Here is a 22833-nt window from a genome sequence, read left to right on the forward strand (position 1 = left end):
TTGTATCAGCCTCTTCCCAGCCCGGACACGTCTGTTCCCAGCGAGGATGCTCTGTCCCCAGCCCCAACATGTGTCCCCAGCTCCAACACGTGTCCCCAGACCCGACACGTGTTCCCAATCCCGACGCATGTCCCAGCTCCACCTTTCTGAGCTTGTGTTTGCTCTTTCTCTGCTTCTGCAGGTGCCCCGACAGGTGATACAGCACCGCCCGGCTCCGGCGCCGACTCGCATTGAAGCCCTCTTCCCTCCGGCACGGCTGAGCCGCCGCCCGCCCGCCTGCCCGGGCAGAGGAGGGGGGACATGGGGGACGGTGGCCATGGGGGAGGCTCCAGCAGGTCCCATCCTCCCCGCCCCCAACCCCCCCAATCCCCTCACCCGTGTCCTTGGTGCTGTCGGCGCCTGAGCGGCTCTTGGTGCTGGTGATGTCCTTGTGGGACACGAGGAACAGGGCCACCTCGTCCTTCTCGTTCTTGATGGGCACCACGTCCAGCAGGCACCAAAAGGGGACACCTACCAGGCGGCAACACCCGGGCTGACGGGGCATCACCCCGGCCACCCCCCCCCCCCCCAGCAGGGACCCGGCTGCCCCCCCAACCCCGCCGCCACCCACCGCTCTTGCGGTAGAGGATGAGCTCGCCCTTGAAGGCCTGGTGCTCGTCCAGCGCGCGGCGGAGCTGCTGCCGCAGGAGCTCGCTGGTGTCGGGGCCGTAGAGGAAGGAGCAGGCGCAGCAGCGCTGCATCACCTCGGCCCGCGAGAAGCCCGTCAGGTCGCAGAAGCCGTCGGAGCAGTAGACGACGGGGAAGGCGCTGGGCACCTGGGCATTGCCCAGCACGAAGTTGCTGTCTGCAAGGGAGAGGCGGCTGGGCTGGGGGCAGGGAGGGGGGAAATGGGGGGCAAGGAGCCCGTGGGGCTGGGGGAGCCCAGGGGGCTGGGGAATTCCATGGGTTTAGGAGAGCTTGTGGGTTTTGGGGGATCCCGTGGGGCTGGGGGACTCCATGGGTTTAGGGGAGTCTGTGGGTTTAGGGAGTCTGTGGGTTTGGGGGATCTCAGGGGGCTGGGGGACTCCATGGGGTTGGAGGGAAGGGGCTGGGGGAGCCCATGAGTTGGGGGGGGGTGTGTCCCATGGGTTTGGGGGATCCCATGGGGCTGGGGGGGGGGTCCCATTGGGTTCAAGGATCCTGTGGGTTTGGGGGATCCCAGGGGTCTTGAGGGGGTCCCATGGGGCTGGGGGAAAGGGGCTGGGGGAGCCCGGGGGTCCCGTGGAGTCCCGTGGGGTTGGAGGGAAAGGGCTGAGGGATTCTATGGGGCTGGAGGGATCCCGTGGGTTTGGGGGGTCCCATGGGGTTGGAGGGAAGGGGCAGGGGTGCCTGGGTCACCCCTGGGGTCCCCCTGGCTGCGCTGGGGTGTCCGGGGGGGGGGGGGGACACGGGGGTGCCCACAGCCATCTGGGCCCGCTGGGTTATTTTTACCCCGCTGCCGCTGAACCGCCCCGTTGGCACCGGTGGAGCCCACTCTGCCTCATTTGCATACATTTGCATAGGAACAGCGTGGGGGGCTGCCTCCCACCCGCTCTCCCCGCCAGAGGCCAGCACCGGCCCGGGGAGCGGGGGGGGGGGGGCCTTTCCCAGGGACCGGGGTGACCTCGGGGGGGCTCCAGCCCCGCCGCGGCTGCCGGTCCCGGCCCGGTGCAGCCCCGGTGCCGCGGAGCGCATCGCCGTTACTCACCGGCACGGCGGGGGAGGGGGGCGGGACCGGTATTTATAGCCCCGGGAGGGGGCGGCGGGGCCGGATCCTTCCCCGGCGGGAGAGGGGGGGCGGCGGGAGCCGGGACAGCACCCGGGCACCGAGCGTGGACCACCCCCCCTGGGCCGACCGGGCGCTCCCCGAGGGGATGCCCGTGCGCAGCGCCGAGCACCGACCGCCCGGTCCCGGTCCCGGTCCCGGTCCGCGGGGGATGCTCAGCGCCGAGCACCGACGGCCCCGTCCCCGTCCTCGTCCCGGTCCCGGTCCCGGTCCCGGTCCCGGTCCGCGGGGGATTCTCAGCGCCGGGCACCGACCGCCCCGTCCCGGTGCCGGTGCCGCCGCCCCCGTCGGGGGCCGGTCCCGGGCCGGCAGCACGGCGGGTCCCGGTGCCGGTGGACTCACGCGTCCCGTCGAAGCGGCGGGCGATGGTGTCCAGGAAGGCGTTTTGCGGTGCCAGGAGGCCCCGCATCGGCGGCATCTCAGCGGCGGCTCCGCGCTGCCGCCATCCCCGCGGGCACCGCCGGGACCGGGGCTCCCCCGCGCCGCCGCCCCGGGACCGCCCCGGGACCGCCCCCCGGGAGGGGCTGGCGGTTTGGGGGGGGGGGGGACGGACACGGACACACACGCCGCCGGGACCCCAGACCCTCCCGCAGCCGGAGCCGTCGGGGCCGGTCCTGGCTCCTCTCCGGGGACGGGGCGGGGGGCGAGGAAGGGGCAGCCCGGGACTGGTGGCGACGGGGGTCGGGGGCTTGGTGGCCTGGGGGGGGGGGGCACTGGCAGCAGAGGGAGGGGTGGGGGAGCCCCGGGGGGGCGGGCAGCGAGGCACAGAGAGCGACACGGACCGGGAACATCGTCTTTATTGGTACGGCGGGGGGGAGCGGCCCAGTGCGGCCCAGCGCCGCTCCCGGGGGGCGCCGGGGGGGGGGGTGGTCACCGGGGGAGGGGGACGGGCAGGAGCCGCGGGGGGAGAAAGGGAAGGGATGAAAGAAAGAAAAGAGGCGCCCCCCCCCCCCAAAAAAAAACCAGCGTGTGGAGCAAGGGTGGGGGCGCCCTGGCGCCACAGGCTGGAGAGGAGGGGGCCAGATTCCCGCCTGTCCCCCGGAGGGGACACCCCCAGGGCCGGGGACACCCCCAGGGCCGGGGACACCCCCAGCTCTCCTCCTCGCTGCCAGCACGAGGGACGGGCCGTTACGGGCCCAGATGTTGGTGCAGAGAAGGAAAAAAGAGCCTGGGGGCCAGGTTGGGGCCAGCGGTTTGTGCAGACGAAGGTGGTTTCGGGGTTGGGGGGGGGGCGGGAAGGAAAAGGGGGCACGGGGGGGGGGCCTGAGCGCGCCCCCGGGAGGAGAACACAAAGCAGGGGAGGGGGCGAAGGAAGGAAAGGGAGAAGAAAAGAAAAGAAAATGGCACAAAGAACGCGAAGTGTAAACTTTCCTTCGTCAGCATCGCGGAGCGGGGGCTCCCGCGGGCCCCGGGGGGCTCAGGAGTTCGCGCCCTCCTGGCGACTGGCCCGGGGCTTGCGCTGGGGGAGCCCCTTGGGCTCTGTGCCGGGGGGAGCGGGGCCGAGGCGGCCCGGCTGCGCCGCGGTGCCGCCGGAGCCCGCGGGCTGAGCGCGGCCGGGGCTGGCAGGCAGCGGCGAGGTTTGCCGCCGGCCCTGGCCCGGCCCGGCGCGCTGTCGGGTGGCGGTGGCGGAGCGGGCGGGGGGCCCGAGGTGGCGCTGGGACCTGGGCCCCGCTCCTGGTCTCCTGGTCCCCTGGAAAGCAAGAGGGTGGGCGAGTGAGCGGAACCCCCCGGCGCCGAGGCAGAGCCATGGAGCCCAGTCCCGCGGCCTCGCCGCGTGCCGGTGCTGTGCCAGCGCGGTTACCTCTCGTGAAGGCTGGGCAGGGCGGGCGCCGGTGGTCCCCGGGGCCACCTCGGCCGAGGGCTTCTTGCCGGCCGCGGTAAGGCTTGTGGCGGAGGCACAGGCGGGGCTGGCGGGAGCAGCGGTGGGGCTGGGACCGCTGGGGGAGGCGGCTGTGGCGGAGCCGCACCGCGACCGGGTGGAGTAGCTGTTCTTTGGGTGGGAAACTGGAAGAGAAACACCCCAAAACCGTGTTTTCTGCAGCCCCAGACCACCCGCCCTCCGGCCCCGGCCCCATGCCGGGGTGCGGGCGCAGGGTTTTGGGGCCGGCGGGGCCAGCCAAGGGGCGAGGGAGGCCTCGGCCGCTCCCTGCCCCAGCTCACCGTGGCCGAAGGCGGCGATGCTCTTCTTCAGCGCCTCGAGGTCGCAGGTGAACCGCGCCACCCTGCCCAGGTCCTCGTCGTACTTGCGTTCGCTCACAAAGTGCTTCCCGGGGAAAATAAAGGCAAGGGGGGGGGCACGTGAGGAGGAGGAGGAAAGGGAGGTGAAACCCTCCTGTTTTGGCCCAGGAACGGGGAAGCGAGGAAGAACCCCGGTGAGGAGGCAGAGGGCTGCGGCGGCCGGGGAATGGGAGAGCAGGATTGTGCCACCCGGCGCCCAGAGAGCTCCAGCAGCCGCCGCCGCCCCGCGCCGCGCCGGGCAACGGGGCCTCCGGCCGCTCACCACGAATCTCAGCTGCACCGGCCCCGCACGGGGCGAGTTCGGTTCCCAGCCGGGGGTTTCACCGGTGCGGCTTCGGGAGGAGCGGGGGCGCTGGGGGAGCACAGGAGCCGGGGGGGGGGGCAGGGCGCAGCCGGCGCCGAGGGAGGCTTTCGCGACCGCTCCGAGCACAAAGCCGCGGTCGCTGCTCTCTGCCCGGGCGCCCCGGCTGGAAGCGGGGCCGCTCGCTCTGCCGGTGGGACGGTCAGGCGCGGGCTGAAGGCGGTGTTTTCCCAACCAAACTGTTTCAGGCTTGGGGTCCCCTGCCCCGCCTCGCGGCGTGCGGAGCACGGCGGCCGCCAGGAACGCCTCGCCCCCGACGCCAGGAGCGCCTCGCCCCCGCCGCCAGGAACGCCTCGCCCCCGCCGCCAGGCCGCGTTCAGGAGCGCCGGGAGCCCAGGCGGTTCCCGAAAAGCGTCGCCGGTGCCCTGGGAACCGTCAGGGCCGAAGGGCCGCGCTCAGCGCTGGGAGCCAAAGCCGCTGCTGCCCCAGGGCCGACCCTGCGGTACAGCCAACGCTGCCGACGCCGCCCTCGCCGAACACAAGGGAGGTCCCGTCAGGGGCGGGCGGCCCAGCGACCACCCGTGGGGAAGAGAGAGACCCCCTGGCACGAGCGAAGGGCTGGACTGGGGAAGGGGTGGTGCGGGTGTGACTGGGGCGGGTGATCTGGGGCGGGGTCCCTCCTCGGGGGCACCCAGCTCGAGCCGCTCCGCGCGGCGGGCAGACAAACCGCCCGGGCAGGGGGTCGGGGGCTCCTCGAGCAGGGAGCCAGGGCCAGGCCGCGCCGGGGTGGCACCCGCTGGGCCCTACCGCGGTGGAGGGCGGCATCGTTCCCGCAGCGCCGCGTTTGGGGGAGGCCGGGGCAGCAGCGGGGCGGGAAGCTCACCTTGATGTCGGCCCGGAGCTCGACCAGCTGCTCCTCCGACATCCGCACGGCCACGTCAGTCATCTTCTTCAGGGCTTCGGCCTTCTTCTGGCGGCTGACCAGAATTTCCACTGGGGGGAAAAAAACCCAGACACCACGGCTCAGGCAGCGGCGACGCCGAACCAGCCGACCCAGAGTTCAACCCCCGCAGTGCCGGCGCACAGCACCTTACTGGTAACCAGCTGGTTCCCCCAACTCCCCCAGCACCTTACTGGTAACCAGCTGGTTCCCCCAACTCACCCAGCACCTTACTGGTAACCAGCCGGTTCCCTCAGCTCCCCCAGCACCTTACTGGTAACCAGCTGGTTCCCCCAGCTCCCCCAGCACCTTACTGGTAACCAGCCGGTTCCCCCAGCACCTTACTGGTAACCAGCCAGTTCCCCCAGCTCCCTGCCAGCTGCACTGCAGCCCCCGCCACGATCAACATCTCCAGACACAGCCTGAACCTGAACTGGGCGCCGACTCACCACACGGCACCAGACGCAGCTTCGGCCGCTCCCCCCGGCTCGCTGCCCGCCCCAAACTGGGGCGCCTGGTGCTGGTGCTGTGGGTGGCCCCGTGGGTCACTTCCCAGAGCCGGGAGCGCCCTGCCCAGCTCGCCGGGAACGCCGGGCTGCTCGGGAGCAGCCTCCCGCGGGGGGTTTTGTGCGGTCGGTGGCTGAGGGCACAGAGCGGCAGCCTCGGGGAGGCCGGTGGGAGTCACCCGTGCCAGGCAGCCAACGCCAGCTAGCCACGACGGCCGGCTCGAGCCACGGGGCAAGGTTTGTCTGGGTGCAGAGCCACGTATTTCGGAACAGCGTGGAGGTAAACCCCAGAAATCTGCTTGGGGCCAGGGGGGCCGACCCCCCAGGGCGCAGCAACCCCGGGCTGGCAGGGGGACGGAGTCTTACTTGCTTCTGCCTTCACTTTGTCCATCTCGGCCAGCAACGCCACCTCCCGATCCATGAGGCTGCGGGGGGGGAAAAAAAAAACCCACAGAAAAAGGGAAGAGATGAGGTATTAGACAAAGAGGAGAAGGAAACCCTGGTGCAGGAGCGGTGGCGGGGGGCTCCCAGGCGTGGCGGCCAGCGGGGCGAGACCGGCAGATGGCGGCAGGAGCCCGCAGCGCCGCGCACCGGGACCGGCTTTTGTTCTGGGAGCCCAGGAGTGGCGGGGGGGGGGGGGCTCCGCCGGCCGCCAGCCCGCTCCGGCTCAGGGTCGGTGCGGGGTTCCCACTGGGGACACGGGCGCCGTGCTCCGATAAAGCCCCCTCGGGCCAGGGGAGAGGGGGCGGCAGACGTGGTGCTGCGCTCCGCAGGGCTTCGCCACCGGGGGAAAACCGGAGCACCACGTTTTACCGGAGCACCACGGTTTTACCGGAGCCAAGGAGCGGCAGGGAGGACGAGGCGCCAGGCTAGCGGGACTCTGGGCCCCTGGGCACCCATCCCCTCTCAGGGGCCGCGTTGTGGAGGCACCCGGCCGTGCGGCAGGGCCAAGGACCCGGGCTCCTGCCGGCGGCCGCCACGCAGCCGGCGCCTCACCCCCAGCCACGACCCGGGTGTCTCTCACGGTCTGAGGATTTTTTGGCCACGGAGGGGAAGACCTGTGTGCATCTCCCCTCGCCAGGAGGCTCCAGCTTGCCTCGAGTGTGTTGCCATGAGACCACGATTCCCCCCCCGGCATCGCGGCGGCAGCCTTTACGCGGTGACCGGTTGGCCAAATTCAGCCAATTCGGGCACCGAGCACCCCCCGGTGAGGCAGAGCGCCCGGGGAGCTCCCCGCAGGCACCGCTCACGGGCCCTGCAAAGAGAGCTCTTGCCCCTGGAGGCGTGCACACCGCATAACTGGGAAGCGGGAGAGGAAATCCCAGTCCTCCCGCTCTGGCCAGGGGCAGGGACTGGTCGCAGCTCTCCGCCACAAGGAACCCAGACCCTCCCGACCCCCTCCCTGCTTTGTGCTTCGCCTCCAGCGGGGGCTCAGCCCGGCCCCGCCGCAGCTCCACCTTCGCTCAGCCGCTGCCGGCGGCTCGGAGGCGTTCGCCACCGGCCCGCGAGCGGGGCGGCTCGCTGGGGTTTCGGCTTCCCCACCGCAGAAGCGGAGCCTTCCCCGCGCCCTGGCGGGGCGACGCTCGCGGCGCAGACACACGACGGGTCTCGGAGAGGCATCAGCAGGGCTCAGCCCCGGGCAGGGTGTTTATTTTTCGCCGCCATCGGAAGGGGAAGCCACGGCGCAGCGCAAATGCAGACGCCAACCGCCGCTCCCCGCTCCTCGGCGTGCCAGGGAGGGCCGAGGCAAGATCAATTTAAACAATTCCCTCTGAACAGCAGCTTTGACATTTGGCTTCTTCTGTTGATTTATCGCTCTGTCCATCTGCCTTTTCAGGGCAGGAATTGTTTCTGCGCGCAGCACAGCGGGGGCCTGATCCAGGTCAGGCGCGCTCAGCCCAGCCGCACACGCACCACCCCGTGCGTGTCAAACGCCACGCTAATAAGGCTTCACCTTGTTTCCAGCCATCCCCAGAGCTCCGCGGCACCGACGGGCAGGGGAACGGGAGACACCCCGGCCGCCTTCTGCCCAGAGCCGCCGCGGCGGCACGAACCCCCCCCCCGGCCCCGGGAGAGCTCGGGGAGCCACGAGTGCGAGCGCGGCCCCAGCGATCCACTCCAGCGCCGGAGCAGCCCCGCGGCGGCAGAGCTCGGGCTGTGCCGCACCTTGCCCCAGCGCCTCCTCCCTGAGCACACCGGCACCGCCCGGCCCCCGCAGAGCCAACACCCGCCGTACACCGGCCCTGCGGGGCTTTTTCCGCCCGGCTGCACGCACGCACCTTGGCCCCGAACCGCAGCCTGCGTCTCTCGGTAATTTAATTTACCCGGCAGAGCTCAGCTGGAGGCCTTTACCCAATTTTACAGTCGGGCTGGCTGAGGAACAGAGGTCAAGTGGCTTTGCCCGAGGTTGGCGTGACGAGCGACTCAGAGCGCACCCCGCGGCTCCTCCATCCCGCGCGGCTCCTCGGCAAACCAACCCCCTTCCCGCGGCCGGATCCGCTGGGGAACGCGCCTGCCCTCCCCGAGCGCCCCGCGGGATGGGGAGCGCCCCTGCCCGCCTCTGGGCTCCCCGAGAGGACGTTTAAGGAGGGCACGAGGAAGGGAAGGGGGCGGCAGACACCCCGACGCCGCTGACCTCGCGCCGACCGCTCGGAGCGGCGCCCGCAGGATGCCCGTTCCCCAAAGACCGCGGCCGTTCACACGGGCGCGCCGAGGGTCCGGGGTCGGGTTTGCTCGAGGCCGAAGCACCACGGACCTCCCAGACTGGCTGCCGTGGAAGGTGGCTGGAAGCAGGGCCGGCAGCTCTGCCACGGGGAAGAGAGGGCGATTCCCTAGTTCAGGGTACCCCATCATCTCCAGCAAATCCCCCCCGAGACAGGCAGCCAGAGCAGCTCCTGCCACTCCAACAGGGAGGATTTCAGAGGCTGAGACAGGCACGACCCCAGCATTAGAGTCTCCTTCTTCACCCTCAGCTACCTACAGACCGCAGGTCTAAGCCAAGCAGGTTGTCTAGCGAGAGAAGATGAAGGTCAAGAACTCCAGGAAGCCTCACCGGTCAAAAGGACCTCTGCAGGGCAGCCCTGACAGGCAGAAGTTAAACCTTTGCTACTTCAATATCCAGTTTCGGCTGAACAAACGTGCTTTTAAACCAGGTTCTCCTTTGGTAGAAAGCCAGCTGGAGAGGCAGTTCAGCAGGAGGATTTAACTATCGGATCCTGCTTTGTGCCTTAGGATTTAAAACTACACTGGTTGTTCTCTGGGTCGTGAAGGGAGTTGGAAAAAACAAAACAAAACAACATCAAAAAAAAGCGAAGGTACAATTTACAACTCGGCTCACTGGCGACTGCCTCACTTTCGGGAAGGGAAAGCGAATCTTTCTGCAGAGTCACCGCGTATCGACCGCGCAGACCCGGCACCGGCTGGGCAGCGCCTTCCCTCGGCGTTTGCCGAAGGAGGTTCCCGGTGGCCCCGTTCCAGGCAGGCACTCGCCTCCCCGCTCACGGAACCGCGCGTCCTGCTGCCCCCGGCTCGGCTTATCGGCGCCGCGGGACCGGACTTGAGCCTTTGCCCTTCCCCAGCGTGACGCAAGTGCTTTACAGCTCGTAAGGCGAGGGGCGAGGGGTTGCCTGCACGGAACCAGAACGTCAGCCAGCAGAATGACATTTTCCACACCAGGGAGAGGTTTTTACAGGTGACGTAACTGGGCAGAGACAAAAACTTAACAGGAACCCCCCTGCGTAGTGAGTGATAACATCGAGTCAGCGCTGAGGCAGTCGACCAAGCCACCAACAAAGTACGAAACAACAAACACAAACTGGAGTTGGGGCTGCAGATCCCTCGGCTACTGAGCAACCTCACAGGAGGTGCTGGGAGCTCCGGGAGGTGCTGGGAGCTCTGCTGGGAGCTCCCGGAGGTGCTGGGAGCTCTGCTGGGAGCTCCGGGAGGTGCTGGGAGCTCTGCTGGGAGCTCCCCGTCCAGCTTTGGCTCCGAGACCACAGCTCTGAGCACAGGGGCAGCTTTAACCCTGCCCCTCTGGCGCGGCCCAGCCTCCTCAGGTAGTTTCAGGGTCGCCCTACGAACATTTGTGTCCGTGTTTTTAGCACCCGCTGAGTTTAAGGACAGGTCAGCGCTGCGCTCGCCTCGGGGGAGCGCTGCCCGGTGGCAAAGGTCACCGCAAGTACGAGCGGGAGGGAGCGGGAGGGAGCGGGAGGGAGCGGGAGGGAGCGGGAGGGAGCGGGAGGCGGCGTCCGCGCTGAGCAACTCAACCTGCGAAAGGGCTTCCGCGCCCGGCGCCTGCCTCGCGCCGCCGGCCGCTCCGGCCTCCGAGGCCGCGGGCAGCTCTCGGACCCAGACAGCTCCTGACGCAGGTCTCGAGCCTGCCAAACACCCCCTCGCCCCCGCCAAACACCCCCTGGCCCCCCTCACCGCGGCGGCAGCGGTTTAGTCACTTGTCAGACGCGCCTCACTCCAGGCAAGGAGAACTCTCTGGGCGGTTTCTTATGAATATTTCTTCACCAAAAGCAATCAGGTTTGTATAACCAAGGAGAACAATTTCTCAGTAACAGGTTCAATCAGCCAAGACAGCGCGTGCATCTGGTGTCGGGCCTTTTGGAACATCGCCTTTTAGCACTTATCCAGACCAATAAAGATGTTCATTAAAAAAGACCCCGTTACACTCGCAGGGAACATCGCGCAGGGTATTAAAAGCTTGGCTTGAAACGGGGGAAGCGGCGCTGCACAGGGTGATCTGTGATGTGTACTTACACCTTCAAAAGGATCCCTCTCTTCCAGGTTATATTCAACTGTAATTTGAAGAGCTCAAATATAAATGTTTGTTTCCCAAAGACACACACTACCGCCCCCTGAGCTCCCCCCGGTTCTCCTTCCAGCACAGCAACAAGGCACAGCCAGTCAGGTACCAGTAACAGCCAGTGAGGCACCAGTACCTGGCGAGTTCCTCGCACAACCTGCGTCTGAAACGACTCTACGATGGCCGGGACAACTCCCGCGGTGCCGCCACGGCACCACAGCTCCTCGCAGGCCCCGACGGGCACGCAGAGCCCCCGACAGCCCGTTAACATCCCAGGGCAGGCGCGGGCCTGGCCAGGCTGCCCCACAAAGGCGGCTCCAACCCCCGCAGAGGCCCCGGTCGATTCTCGACGCCACGCTGCTGCCCCCGCAGCCGCTGAGGGACAGGGCCCGGGCGGCGGGGCCGGCCCCGGCGGGGAAGCTGGAGCCTTACTCCAGACGTGCCGGTCTTACGCCTTCGCCCCTGGGTCTGCCCCGACCTTCAACTCACCTACTCTGCAGCTCTGCAAAGACCTGCTTCATCTTCTTAATGGAGGCGTCCATCTCCTCCTTCACCACGACCCGGTACCGAGCCAGCGACACGGTGCAGCGCTGGAGATCCTTCACGGATTTTTCAATATTAGAACCTACCAAGAGACAGAGGGAACTCAACAGCCGTGTCAATCACACCGCTGAATCCTCCTGGCGCGGACAAAGCTAACGATGGCTTTCCCTCTTATTCCAAAACTACGCACTGCTTGGGTTTACGCTTTTCTTTCCCTTCCCCATGACAAAAGCACCAGGTTCAGCGGGGACAGTTGGAGAGATTTTCTCATGGGGGAAAGTTTTCCCAAGGCTCGTCGGATTTCCTTCGGTGGGCAGCGACGCCCCTCCACCTCTTCAAACACCTGAGAGGAATCAAACGCATCTCGGGGTCGCTTTTGTGCTAGGGACTGCAGGCAAGTGCAACAGTCTGCACCAGAGCGCCACACACCACGATAGGAAACGACTGTTTGCCCAGGGAAGGGAATTATCTGGAAACGAAAACGAAGGCTATTTCCTCAGATCAGGAGATGAAAGGATTACGGCTGCCACGCTCAGCCCCGGCGTCTCAGCCCGCGGCGGGGCGCAGCGCCTTGCCCACGCTCTCTGGAGCGCAGTTGCCCCCTGCCAAGCTCCATTAACAACCGCTCGGCGCAGGTGCCCACGCGGCACGGAGGTGAACCCCCACCCCCCACCCCGTCTCCCCAGGCCGAGCGCGACACCCGCGACCACCGCTGGGGTCTCCGAGGTCCCTCCTGTCCCCCCTTGTTATCGTAAGAGCTCAGCTGCGGAGAAAGCAGACGGAAGGGGGGGGGCAAAACCGCCCAAACCTCCAGGAGGCGGCGGCTGTCACTTCGTGTAACAGGGCCGGGCTGAACTTGTGGCCTTTCGAGAAATTCTCACACAAGATGAGAAACAACCTAAAGGCGCCGCGACGGAGCGCCCAGAAGAACGGGCTAAACGGATGCAGCGCGACGGGCTGCGCCCTCCCTCGCCTCTCTCGCGCACACGGGTTTGCCGCTCCGGGCACTGCATCTAAACTGCTGTCAGGACTCCTGCTGTGCGCAGGGAGGAGGAGGAGGAGGAGGAGGAGGAGGAGGAGCGCAGCGCAAGTCACCGGCCAGATAATAAGCAGCGTGTTAGCTCGCATTAAAATCAAAGTCCGGCCCTGACACGGCAGAAGAGGCGGCGAGAACTTGGCCAGCAGCAACCTGCTCCGGCACCGGCGAGGGCGCAGAGCCTCAGGGCCTTACCCAGCTTCTTGTTGGCGGGGGAAACCGGGAGCTCTTCCAGCCGCGGGACGGGCAGGGACGCGGGAGCGGAGTTGCTCGCTGCCGATCTGGACAGAGACCTGCTAGCGCTCCTCTGCTCAGGCCGCTGCCGGAGAGACGCAGGGCTCTGGGAAGGATGCATGATGAGCGAGTTTGTGTCAAAGTCTGCTATCCCATTCTCTAGTTCAGGCACTGCTGTAGAAAAGCACACGCGTTGAAAGGGGAAGGCGAGAGGGGAGCAGAACACTGACCGCCTCCTCACCACCACGAGCGGGGTAAAAAGAAACACTCCGAAACCAGGGCGAGCTGCTCTTGCCCCGAGCGCCAGCCAAACCGAGCGCGCTCAAAGCTGACCCGGGACGGGGAGGGGACAGGGCAAGGCAGGAGGCAGCTCCTCTGCTTTCCCAGCGCCCGCTGCCCGGCGGCTGCGCCGCCTCGCAGACTAACCTGTTCTGTCAGGCATGGCCGGCGCGGCCGCCTCGCAATCCTCCAGCTCCCGGGCGTCAAGCGAAAGCGCATCCAAACCTTCGCTGAGCGAGTCCACGGACTCCGTGTCCTGGGCACAGCCGTTGACATGGAAACCGTTAATTCCACCCTTCTCCGAGTTCGCCGACTGCTCCTCTTCAGCGGGCACCGATTTACCGGGGTCTGGGAGGCCAGGGCTCGATTCAGCTTGCGGTTTCGGTTTGGTTTTCTTCTTCTTGTTCTGAGGATTAGGTATCCATGCCACAAAGCGGGGGGGAAAAAAAAAATGTTAAGCTTAATTCCTGAAGGGAAAATTAAGCTCCTGCTTACTGGCTGAAAGTAGCTGAATTAAATGCTTTTTCAGCCAGCCCGGCTGTTGATCCTATTAACAGTAGGAGGGATTTATTCAACAATGAGGACAGATATAGTGGCATTAATGAGGCGCGAATACATTATCCTCCCCGGTGGCGTGCCAGCGAGAGCCACGGTTATCGGGTGGAGGCTGCACAACGGACGGGGAACAGCGGGGCGGTTCGTGGCCGTAACCCACGGCACCGGCCGCGTCCCTTCTGGGGGTGCTCGCTGGCGAGGGGCAGCTTCGAGGGGGCTCTGCTAGACCTCGCTCGGAGAAAACTTCCCCCATTCCCCAACACGGGGCTGTTCAGTCACATTTTTTCCCTCTCCATTTCACGCTGGTGCTTTTCACGTATTCAGAGGAGGCCTTTTGAATAATTATGATTTTATTCTTGTCCGGGTGGATTTAGACATTATAATATCAAGTGCTGAAACTTTGCAAATCTTTATTTAACCCTCTCGCAGAGGGCTGAGCAAAGAACGAGGCAAAACACTCCAGAAAGCTTACGTGACAAAGAAATATATTTCCACAGAGCTCAGCATTAAATGCAACTGTTCGGCTCCAAAGGTTACCGATGAAAAATGGAAGAGCACGACTGCCCCAGCAGTGAATTACAGAGCCCCGCGGAAATAAATGGACCCGACAGAGATTTACTCCGGCGTGGGGCTGCGCGTGCGGACCCGGGGTCCTGCAGAACAAGAGCGGCTGCAAGGACAGGGAGCCCAGACCCTTTTCTTTCAGCTGCTGCCCTCGCCACGACGCGGCTGACAACTAAATGGAACGCAAACGCGGCGAGAAGGCGATGTTCACAACTTGCAGGGAAGTTGCCGGGTAAATCACGGCCCTGACCAGCGCGGCACCCGACAGCCCGGCCGTTACCGCCGTGCGTCAGGCCTGCTGACACTGACAGACGCGTTCGCTCTTTGGTTGCTCTTCCCCCCCTAAACCAGGGGGGATGCCTGCTCTTCTCCGTGGTCTGAACCCTCCAAACGAAAAGATAAATGCCCTGGCAAGGTGTATTTCAAAAGCGTTACCTTTTTTTTGCCTGTCACAGTCCATTCCTTCAGCACTTCACTGGCATTGCCTGCAACAAAAGGCGGTGATGAGCAGCGGCCGCGGCACCCACGCCAGCTCCTTCCCGGCCGCGGCACCCGCGCCAGCTCCTTCCTGGCCGCGGGGAAGCGCCTCCGCACCCGGAGCCAGCGGCGGCACCACCCGCGGCCGGGCTCCGGTTCTCTGAGCTGACAGGACGTGGGACCGGTTTCATTTTCGCTTTGGGAACACACTGCTGAACGGGACTGCTCCCTTCCCACACGGTGCCAGCTCTTTCCTGGGACAAAACAGGGGGTGGGGCGGGAGAAATCTTCTCTGTGGCCCTGTCACACTGAAGGCTGAGGTACTCGGAGCCCTGCTGGAGCACGTGCTGGCGGGGAGGGCTGCGCTGGGGTCAGCTATCCGCTGGCCTCCTCTCCCCAGGGATCCCGAGTGTGTCAGGACGCCCGCGGCCCGAGGAGCAGCTGTCATACCTTGGGGAGGCCCGAGGCAAAGCGCAGCTGTCAGCGGTGGCCAGCGCGGGGACACGAGCTGCAAAGCGACAGGCGCTGTCACAGCAACAGCCCCTTCTCCCCGGGGCAGAAAACCCAGCGAACGCAGCACAGACCCGAGAGGAGGTTTGGGAGCCCGGCTCCAAACCACACAGGGCCCCTCCCGGCGCTGGACGCTCCCGTTCCGTCCGCAGGAACGAGAGTTGAGGGAACGGAGCATCAAACCCAAAGGGCTACCGAACGCCCGGCTCTGCCTTGCCCCCCCCGCTGGCCAAACACCGGCTAAGGCTGGGGCAGAGCATCCCCCGTTCGTCACCCCTGGACAGAGCCGGCGCTCGGACGCGCTGAGAAGCCCCCCGAGCTTCTGCTCCCCGGGGCGCTCGCTGCCCAGAGCTCCACGAACACGGCCCGTACGAGCCAGCGAGGCCCGAACCCCGCCAGGCCACCGGCCGCAGTTACCTTCCATGAAGGCCTGCACGGTTCTGTCCACGCAGTTGTCAAAATGCTGCAGCACGAGGACGATCTCGTTGTTGCTCCTGTTGGGGACTATCGCTCGCACCGCGCTGATCTAGAGGGGAGAGAACAGGGGAACGGGTAAATCCACGTGCCTTACCCCGCACGGAGCCTCCAGCAACCCTGCCGCAAGCACTCTGAAACCCTGACCGATGCCTCCCTTATCAAACTTTCATGTGCCAGGGCGATTTAGCCTGAACACGATTCTGCTTTTGACAGAGCGGCCGTTAGCTCCCAGACAGAACCGTATTTCACCTCAGAGAGGAGATGAAGACACAGCGTTCGGGAGCTCTTCCACGGCACGTGGCGAGTTAAAGTCTCAGAAGACACATTTACCTTCTCCTTCATGTTTTCAAAGGTTCCTCCTTGGGCCATCACAGTATTGGACTGCACATCAAAAATAAACCCAGACGGATCTGTGGAGACAAAGGAGAGGGAAGGTCTCTTCTGAACCAGAGGCACCGAGAGGCTTTTAGAAAGACGCAAGGCAAGAGGTCAGCGCCGAGCTGCTGCTTTGCCAAGGAGAAAATTGAAATCCCAGGAACGTCGGGGGCTCGCTGGCTAATTCTGTCACGCGGCGGGCAGGGGATTACTGGCTGCTGAGGGCAGAAGGGGCGATAGCCCAGCCCTGCCTGAGGACCTGAGGCTGCTCAGCCCGGCAGCCCCAGCTGAGCCTGCGCTGCCAACGCTTCCCACGAACTCCAGAAGCCGACTCCCTCCCCAGCTCCGGCTCAGTTAAAACCAACCGGCCACGGGTCAAAACCACGAGCCAAAAAACCACGAGCCAACAGAGGATCGCTGAAGCAGCCCAGCCCCAGGAGGTACCGCTCCTCCGTTTCCAGGTGAACCTTTTACTGGGCCCAGCAATAAAGAGTTAACGAAAGCCCCAGAGCCTTCCAGCAGCGTGGTTCACAATTTCCTCCTCCCAGAGATACAAATGGCAAGCAGACTGATAAATGGGTTTGAAGATCCAGCAGCTTGTGTTCCCTGCCAGCCCTGATCTCCAAGGTAATGCTTCTATGTTCCAAAAGAGACCCATAATCGAGACAGCCATCACCAACAGGTTTGCTCCCCGCCAGCGAGCAAAGGTCACATAAATCTGCAGGCCCTACCGTTTCGCCGAGATCCTCATGAGCGGCTGCGATCACAAATTCGCCCTCAAATTTTCCTGCCAGAGGCCTGAGCAGGCTAAATTTCAGGCTGGCTACAGAAAAGGGACGTAGCTGCTCACAGACGTGCTTCGCTGCGACAGAACGTGCTTCAAACCGGGGCTCTGGCCACGCCTGGCCTCGGGAAGAACACGGGTGCCCGGGCAGGGGCCGACGGCAGGACCCCAGAGGTTTCATCGCCCTCCTCTGCTCCACCAGCCCCCCGCCAGCGAGGCCACACGAAGCCCCCGGCAGATTTCCCACGAGGGCATTCGCTCGACGCCCCGAGCCCCGCGCGCAGCCCGGGAAGCCCAAGAGCCCCGGTGCCTCCGCACGGCTTCCCGGCGGGCAGGGAGGCCGCCAGGGCGCTCGGCGGGGCCGCTCGCCCGGTCCCTGCCCTTTCTGCTTTAGCTCAGCTGATCTCCCCAGCTGCTGATTCATGTTCTTGCCCTCACCTCCTCTAAATAACTCGTACGCGATTTTGAGACACACCATTGACTTCCGCGGTTCCCAGACATTGATGTAGCATTTAAACCGAGATGCCTCCAAATGCAGTGACAGAACTGTGAGCATGATGGAAAGGTCAGCCTCTTATTAAGGCTACAGATGAACGGTTAAATTCTTCCTCGCGCCGCCCTTACCCGTTTCAGCCCCATGAGCAAGATTTTCTCAACTTTCCCAAGCTCGCCGAAGTTCCAGCGACCAACTTTCTAGTCCTTAATCTTGTAAATGGCTTTCAGGCTCCCATCACCGGGTGAGAATTAGCAATCTTTTTTCAAAATCTTCATTGCAGAGCAGCCACCGAGGGCCCAGGTGCCAGGAAAGATGAAGTTCAGCTCCCCCATGCAGCACACCTTCGGCTACTCAATCCCTTCCCCACGTCTCCGTGCGCGCTCGGCCTCACAGGGGACTCGCCTCGCTCCGAGCCCCTTCTCCAGCTTCCAGTCGCTTCGCTACGGCCCAGCTCCTCCTGGTGTTACAGGTTTCATCGTGCAAAAATTACGCAAGGAGCCTGCGCCGCCGCCATTCCGTATTGCCCCCGAGCACCACCAGAGGGGCTGCGGGCGCTCGGGTCTCCTGGGACGGGCGGTGTTCGCAAGAAGGGACGGAATTGAAAGCGTGGACAGAAGCCCGGCGGCCACCGGCGACTGCGGGATTTTTGAATTAACCACCTCGCGGGAAGGGAAGGCGCCTTCCCAAAGCCAGGGCTCAGACTATGCATGTCATGTCTGACACGGCGAGTCAGCCGGGCGCTCGGGCTGATCTCGGCATTAAAACCTCCACCGTGCGGTGCTGCCCGGTCGATTCGGCGTGACGAACCCCAGAGGCGACGCCAACGGCCTTAATTGCCTCTCTGCTCGCCGCGGCATCCTCCAGAAAAAAAAGAGGTGGTAAGAAACCCCTCATCCCAAACCATTTACTTCTGTGTTTCGGTGCTATCCGCTGGAGTAAGCGGCGCAGGATCCCTTGAATAGAAACACTAACGACGCCAGGAAGAATCTGCCCTACCAAATAATCAGCCTGCTCCTCCCCTAACCCCGCTAATGAGTCCTTTCGGTACGGAACACGCGCCGGAATGAAGCCTGCAGACCCAACCAACGCCCGCCCCGCTCCCTGGGACGGGCGAAATAAAACAACTTCACACCCAACACCCTGAGGGGGTCGAAACAGGGGCCGCTGCTTCCCTCTCAGCTCCGCGTACTCGCCTACCCGCCCCCAGCCCACCCAGCACCGCATCCCCCCGCGCCCGCTCGGGGAAGCCGGCACGGCAAAAGGCCGTACGAAACGGCCAAAGCCGCGCTGCGAACGCCGGGTTCGCCCTCCTGCCCCGGCCAGGCCACCGGCGGGCGGGCGGGCGGCCCTGGGGCGCTGGACAGCACGTCCCCCCGAGTGCCGCGCCATCAAGATTCAGTGAAACCGTGAAACATTTATAGACTCTGCGGCTTTTCAGGTCACCGGTAACCGCGCCGGCTCTCCCAGGGATAGCGCGGGAGACCTCGGCTAATGTGAAATAAAAAGCTCTTAAAGAAAAGGCCCCTCGCTGCTGGCTCGGGGCGGCTCCCGTCTGCTCTAATTACAAGCGCCTCCAGCAGTCCCTGAGAACCGGGAGGCGTCTGCGCCCAGGACTGCAGAGGGGCCTGGACAGGAATTAATGCACCTTCCCAGGACAGAGCCAAGAAGCCAGGAGGATATTGTCATTCTGCCGGGCTGCGCTTGCCGCCACACCGAGTATCCACAAATATTGGGGAAAAAATGAAAATCAGGATTTCTGAAAAAAACAAAACAAAACAAAACAAAAAAACCACCCCAAAAAACCCCCAACCAACCAACCAAAAAGCGCTACCGAAGGGATTGCATCCGCAGGAGCCTTCTGGGGCGTCAGGCGCCGCACGTGAAGCGCCCAGAGCAGCACGGGCTGCGTTTCACGGCTCTCGCGTGTCGCCGCGCTTTCCCTCACAAATGGCCTCAACACAAACTGCTGGTTTTTCCCTCGCAAGAACAGCTCTTGCTCAGAGGCAGCAGAGGCACCGACGCCGAGCTCCCTCCTCCCGAATCCGAGAGATGTAAGGACTGAACCGGGGTTAGAATCAATATGCCTGGGCTTGCTGCTGTCGAGACAACATTTCATCGATATCGGAAAAAACTACCTAGAAACACTTCCTCCAGGCCCCACGGGAGGAACATCGCCACCACAGCCCGCCCCACGCCGTCCCTTCACACGAAGACACCGGAGCGGGGCGGGGGGGTACGAAGCCGTGCTCCCTTTCTGTCCCCGCCTGCTGCCTGGGCCCGTTCGAGGTCAGGGCTCGGCACCTCAACCAACGGTTCTACTGCCCCAGCACAGCCCTGGGGTACTCCCGCAGCACAGCCAGCCCACGGGGGTGGCAGCTGCACACAGAAATGCCACTTTCTGGCTCATTCTCTCAAACAAACAGATTTCAAGGGGCCAAGCACGCAACGCGGCCCAAACTTCCTACGGGAAAGAGGTGGGTTCACCAGGGCGTAATTACGAAAACCTCGCTGGGCTTCAGGCAGAGCACGGCTGCGCAGGCCAGGGACGGCCTGACGGTGCGAAGAATTCGTTCTGCGGTGAGCGAAGGAAACCGTCAGGCACCCGACCTCCAGCAGAAGCCAGGCGGCAGCGGAAGAGCCGGGCCGCCTTCCCGAGGCGAGGCCGAAGGCATCGGAAGAGTGGGGAGAAAAATAAAGAGAAATTAAATACGGAATAAAAACGAACTTCTTGCAAATCCACCAAGATGTGCCCATGGACCTGCCCCGGCCAAGGCCGGCACGCTGCCGCCCCCCTCCACCTGCGCCGCACCCTCCGCTCCGGGCACGGCGGCGAGGCACGGCCAGCGGCTCGCGGTGCCGCTGCGGCAGCCAAGCCCAGGAGAGCCGTCAAGGGAACGCCAACCGCAGGAGCCCGTCCTCCCCCTCCCCCCTAATCTGCATCCGCAGATAAAAAATGAAAACTTGGAGGAAACCCACGCATTTCCAGAGCGCGGCGCGACGCAGCCGAGGCTCCCGTGAGCTCCTGCCACCGCGCCCGGGCTCGCCCGCAACCCGGGATCCCATTGATCAGGTTCGGAATTCGCCTCGGTGCGTTTTCAGCACAGCTCACGGCACGTGCGGCCCTGCCGGGCAAAACTCCACCACCTCCCGGTTCGCCAGCTCTACCAGGAGTCAGCCGGGCACGGACGGGGCGAACCGCGTCCCAAGCGCCCGCCGGGCAAAGCCTGGCTCCTGCCGAGCGGCACCTCCCGCGTTGGTAAGCACGGTACGAGCTTCAGCGGGGATTTTGGGGGTTTTGTAAAGCTCTGCCGTGCAGGCTCCCTGCTGCCTCACACCGCTCCGGCTGAAACCCCCCTTCCCAGGGCCCGATCCCCGAGGCCTTTCGCCTTTACCAAACCCACGCAGGGCGGTTTTCCGCCAATTGAAACGGCCCCTTGACGGGTCCAGATGAGGAGGAACCCGGGCGCTGCTTTGTTCAGGAACCTGGCGTGCCTAAAACCGTGGCTGATGACCGATGGAAACAAGATTTATGTGATTGCTTTGTATCCTGGGGTCACCAGTCATTCCTGAGCCTGGTGGCTGCTTTCACTCCAATCAATTAATCAAGTCAGAAGGGGGGGGGGGCACACACACGAGAGGGAGCCCACACGCTTCATGTTGGGGGAAAAACAGAAGCACTAAGAATCCAAGATCGCTTCAGACAGCAGCAAACCAACCCACCTACCAGCCTCTGGGGAAGTATTTACTTAGAGATCTGGCATCACCGCGACTACCTTCCCTCCCAATTTCCAAATCACCCCTTACAGAGCACACCGAGGCTGACACGAGCCGCCCAGCGCAACCCCGACACGGACCCGCACGTGGACGCACGCAGTTGGGGTTCGAACGGGGACAATTACACGACTGGTTTACAGACTGAGCTGTTTTCTCCTCAGCACAGATCTTTTGAGGAAAGAGTTTACGGGCAGTAACGTGCAGGAGCAGAACACGACTCCGTGCCCAAACTTTGCACAGACGTTTCTGCAAGACTTAAAAATACCCGTCTGAATAGCTCAGATGTTCGCTCTGTTCCGTGGCACTTCCAAGAAACAGGTGGGCTTCTGACTCGGTTTCAAAACTGCTGCATTATTAAAAATAGGTCTGTCTCGTTCCCCGTCTCTCAGCGCTCCTCACCAGCCCTTTTGTCAGGCTGCAGAGGGACTGTTTGGCTTTCAGAAAGGAAGAGAAGCTGCAAAAGCCGTTCCTTACCTGGCCAAGGTACACTCAGAGGACTGGAAAATATTTGCCTACATTAACATTCTAGAGCAGCAGGAACGTGGTAATTGAAAATTCAATCCCAGGCCAAGGAGGACAGGGCGCAGGCAGAGGCGGCTGCAGCTTTAACTCTCACCTCCCCTCGCGTCCCCACGGCGAGGGGCTGGGGACGAGCCCGCGGCACAAAGGCGGCGCGAACCGCGGCCCGCCCGGCGTCCGAGACCCACGCCCGAGACCCCTCGACTTTTCTTTAGGGACCCGAGAGCTATGTGTCCCCCTGCCCGCGCCCGCCGCTCCCTCCGCCTGTCCCCAGGTGGGGGTTTCTCTCCCCCGCGCTCAGCGCCGACGCCTGCCGGGCGCCGCTGCCAGCGCCGCGGAGAAGCCGATTTCTTAACGACCTGGTGTGCCGAGGCTTCCGAGAGCACGGAGACAAACCCAGCGTTTTAAAAATCGCTCACAACTCATCCTGTACAATCATTTCCATAACTGTTACTAACGGCTTCGGATCCTGCGCGGAGCCAGCTGTCAAAGGACGGCTGGGCTCCTCAGGTAGACGCCGTTTCTACGCCAAAGCTGCTAGGGAACGGGAAAAAAAAAAACCCTACAGAGAACAAAAGCTCTTCTCTTGAGGTAGAGGACATGAATTGTCAAACCCATTCGCCTTAAATTATTAATTAGTAGTCAGTTCAAATAAAAAGAAAACCGTAACCCTCACCCCCCCTCCTCCCCCCAACCACACACACTTTGGAATTAATGTTTCGCACGCGACAAATAAGATCCCTCCCTGAAATAAGCTGCTTGACCCCAGAACAGCTCTGCCACTTAACATGCGACGGCAGAGGAAGGAAAACCAGCCTGTGCCTTCGAAGGCGAAGCAAGGGAAAAAGCTGCTCGCAGCTCGCTCGCTGCCCTCCCGCGCCTGTCTGGAAGGAAAGGGATTTCAGTGGGTCTAGTCTGAATCGCACGCCGAGGGGCGAGGGCCTGAGCCAAGCTCTCCTCCCGCCTCCACTCGACGGCTCCTTTCTTAACCGCATTCCCGGCAAGCGGTCGCCACAGCCGGGACCAGCAAACGCGAGCCAGACGCCTGTCCCCAAGGCCCGGCGTCCCCTGCGAGGGCGGACAAGGGCTGCCTGGGAACTAGACAGGTTTTGGGGGAGCAAATCCCACGAGGGCACCGCGGGAATCCCCCCTGGCCGCCCCCAGCCAGGGGAGGTTGTGCGCCATCCGGGGAGCCCGGTGAAACAAGGCGTTTGGCTCCGCAGCTCTTCACCCACGATTTTTCTTTTCTCTCCTGTTGTCTGACTGCGAAAGGGATTCGATGTTCACATCATACAGGAACCCGTGAAACCAGAACTGTCCAGCTGGACAACTGAAATGCTACTAAAAATGTCACAATCCCCAACAGGTTATATGATGTCACTCAGACAGTGACAATAAGCTGTCAAGTGACGCTAGCAGCCTTGAAAGGAGTATAGCAAAAGCAATTAACCCCTTTCCTAATTGATAACTTTGGAATCGACAGTGCTGTTTATTGGCATTTGATTCTATCACGTTCACATGCATCTTACCTTTTGTATTCTGCCTTTTGGACATCTCAGCGTGTTTGCTCTAATGTCCAGCTACACAGAAGGGGGGAGAAAAAGAAAATAA

General features: G+C 63.7%; 2 protein-coding genes across 2 annotated transcripts in view; both read right to left on the reverse strand.

Moving 5' to 3' along the window:
* RDH5 (retinol dehydrogenase 5) overlaps positions 1-2222 on the reverse strand; it is a 3921-nt gene extending 1699 nt beyond the window's left edge. The window contains 4 exon segments of the mRNA XM_086478572.1: positions 143-276; positions 376-510; positions 611-844; positions 2147-2222. Coding sequence (XP_086334698.1) covers positions 143-276; positions 376-510; positions 611-844; positions 2147-2222 — 579 coding nt within the window.
* Positions 2223-3221: 999 nt separating this feature from the next.
* On the reverse strand, positions 3222-22776 carry SPATS2 (spermatogenesis associated serine rich 2). Its single transcript, XM_086478573.1, has 12 exons — positions 22752-22776; positions 15605-15684; positions 15215-15323; positions 14246-14295; positions 12839-13097; positions 12374-12586; positions 11089-11224; positions 6156-6214; positions 5227-5336; positions 3965-4067; positions 3606-3808; positions 3222-3494 (listed from the first exon to the last, which is right to left on the reverse strand). Exons 1-12 carry the CDS (start codon positions 22774-22776, stop codon positions 3222-3224), a joined length of 1620 nt encoding a protein of 539 aa, XP_086334699.1.
* Positions 22777-22833: the final 57 nt, after the last annotated feature.

The sequence above is a fragment of the Leptosomus discolor genome, chromosome 27 (assembly GCF_034619465.1).
Source record: "Leptosomus discolor isolate bLepDis1 chromosome 27, bLepDis1.hap2, whole genome shotgun sequence".
Lineage (NCBI taxonomy): Eukaryota > Metazoa > Chordata > Aves > Leptosomiformes > Leptosomidae > Leptosomus > Leptosomus discolor.

Bases quoted from the DNA above. Each gene is read 5' to 3' on its own strand.
- SPATS2 (XM_086478573.1), bottom strand. From the start codon at position 22,776: ATGTCCAAAAGGCAGAATACAAAAG. The intron at 11,225-12,373 runs GTAAGGCCCTGA...GTCTCTTGGTAG, and splicing joins CCCCGCCAACAAGAAGCTGG to GTTCTAATATTGAAAAATCC. The intron at 3,809-3,964 runs GTGAGCTGGGGC...TTTCTCTTCCAG, and splicing joins CATCGCCGCCTTCGGCCACG to TTTCCCACCCAAAGAACAGC.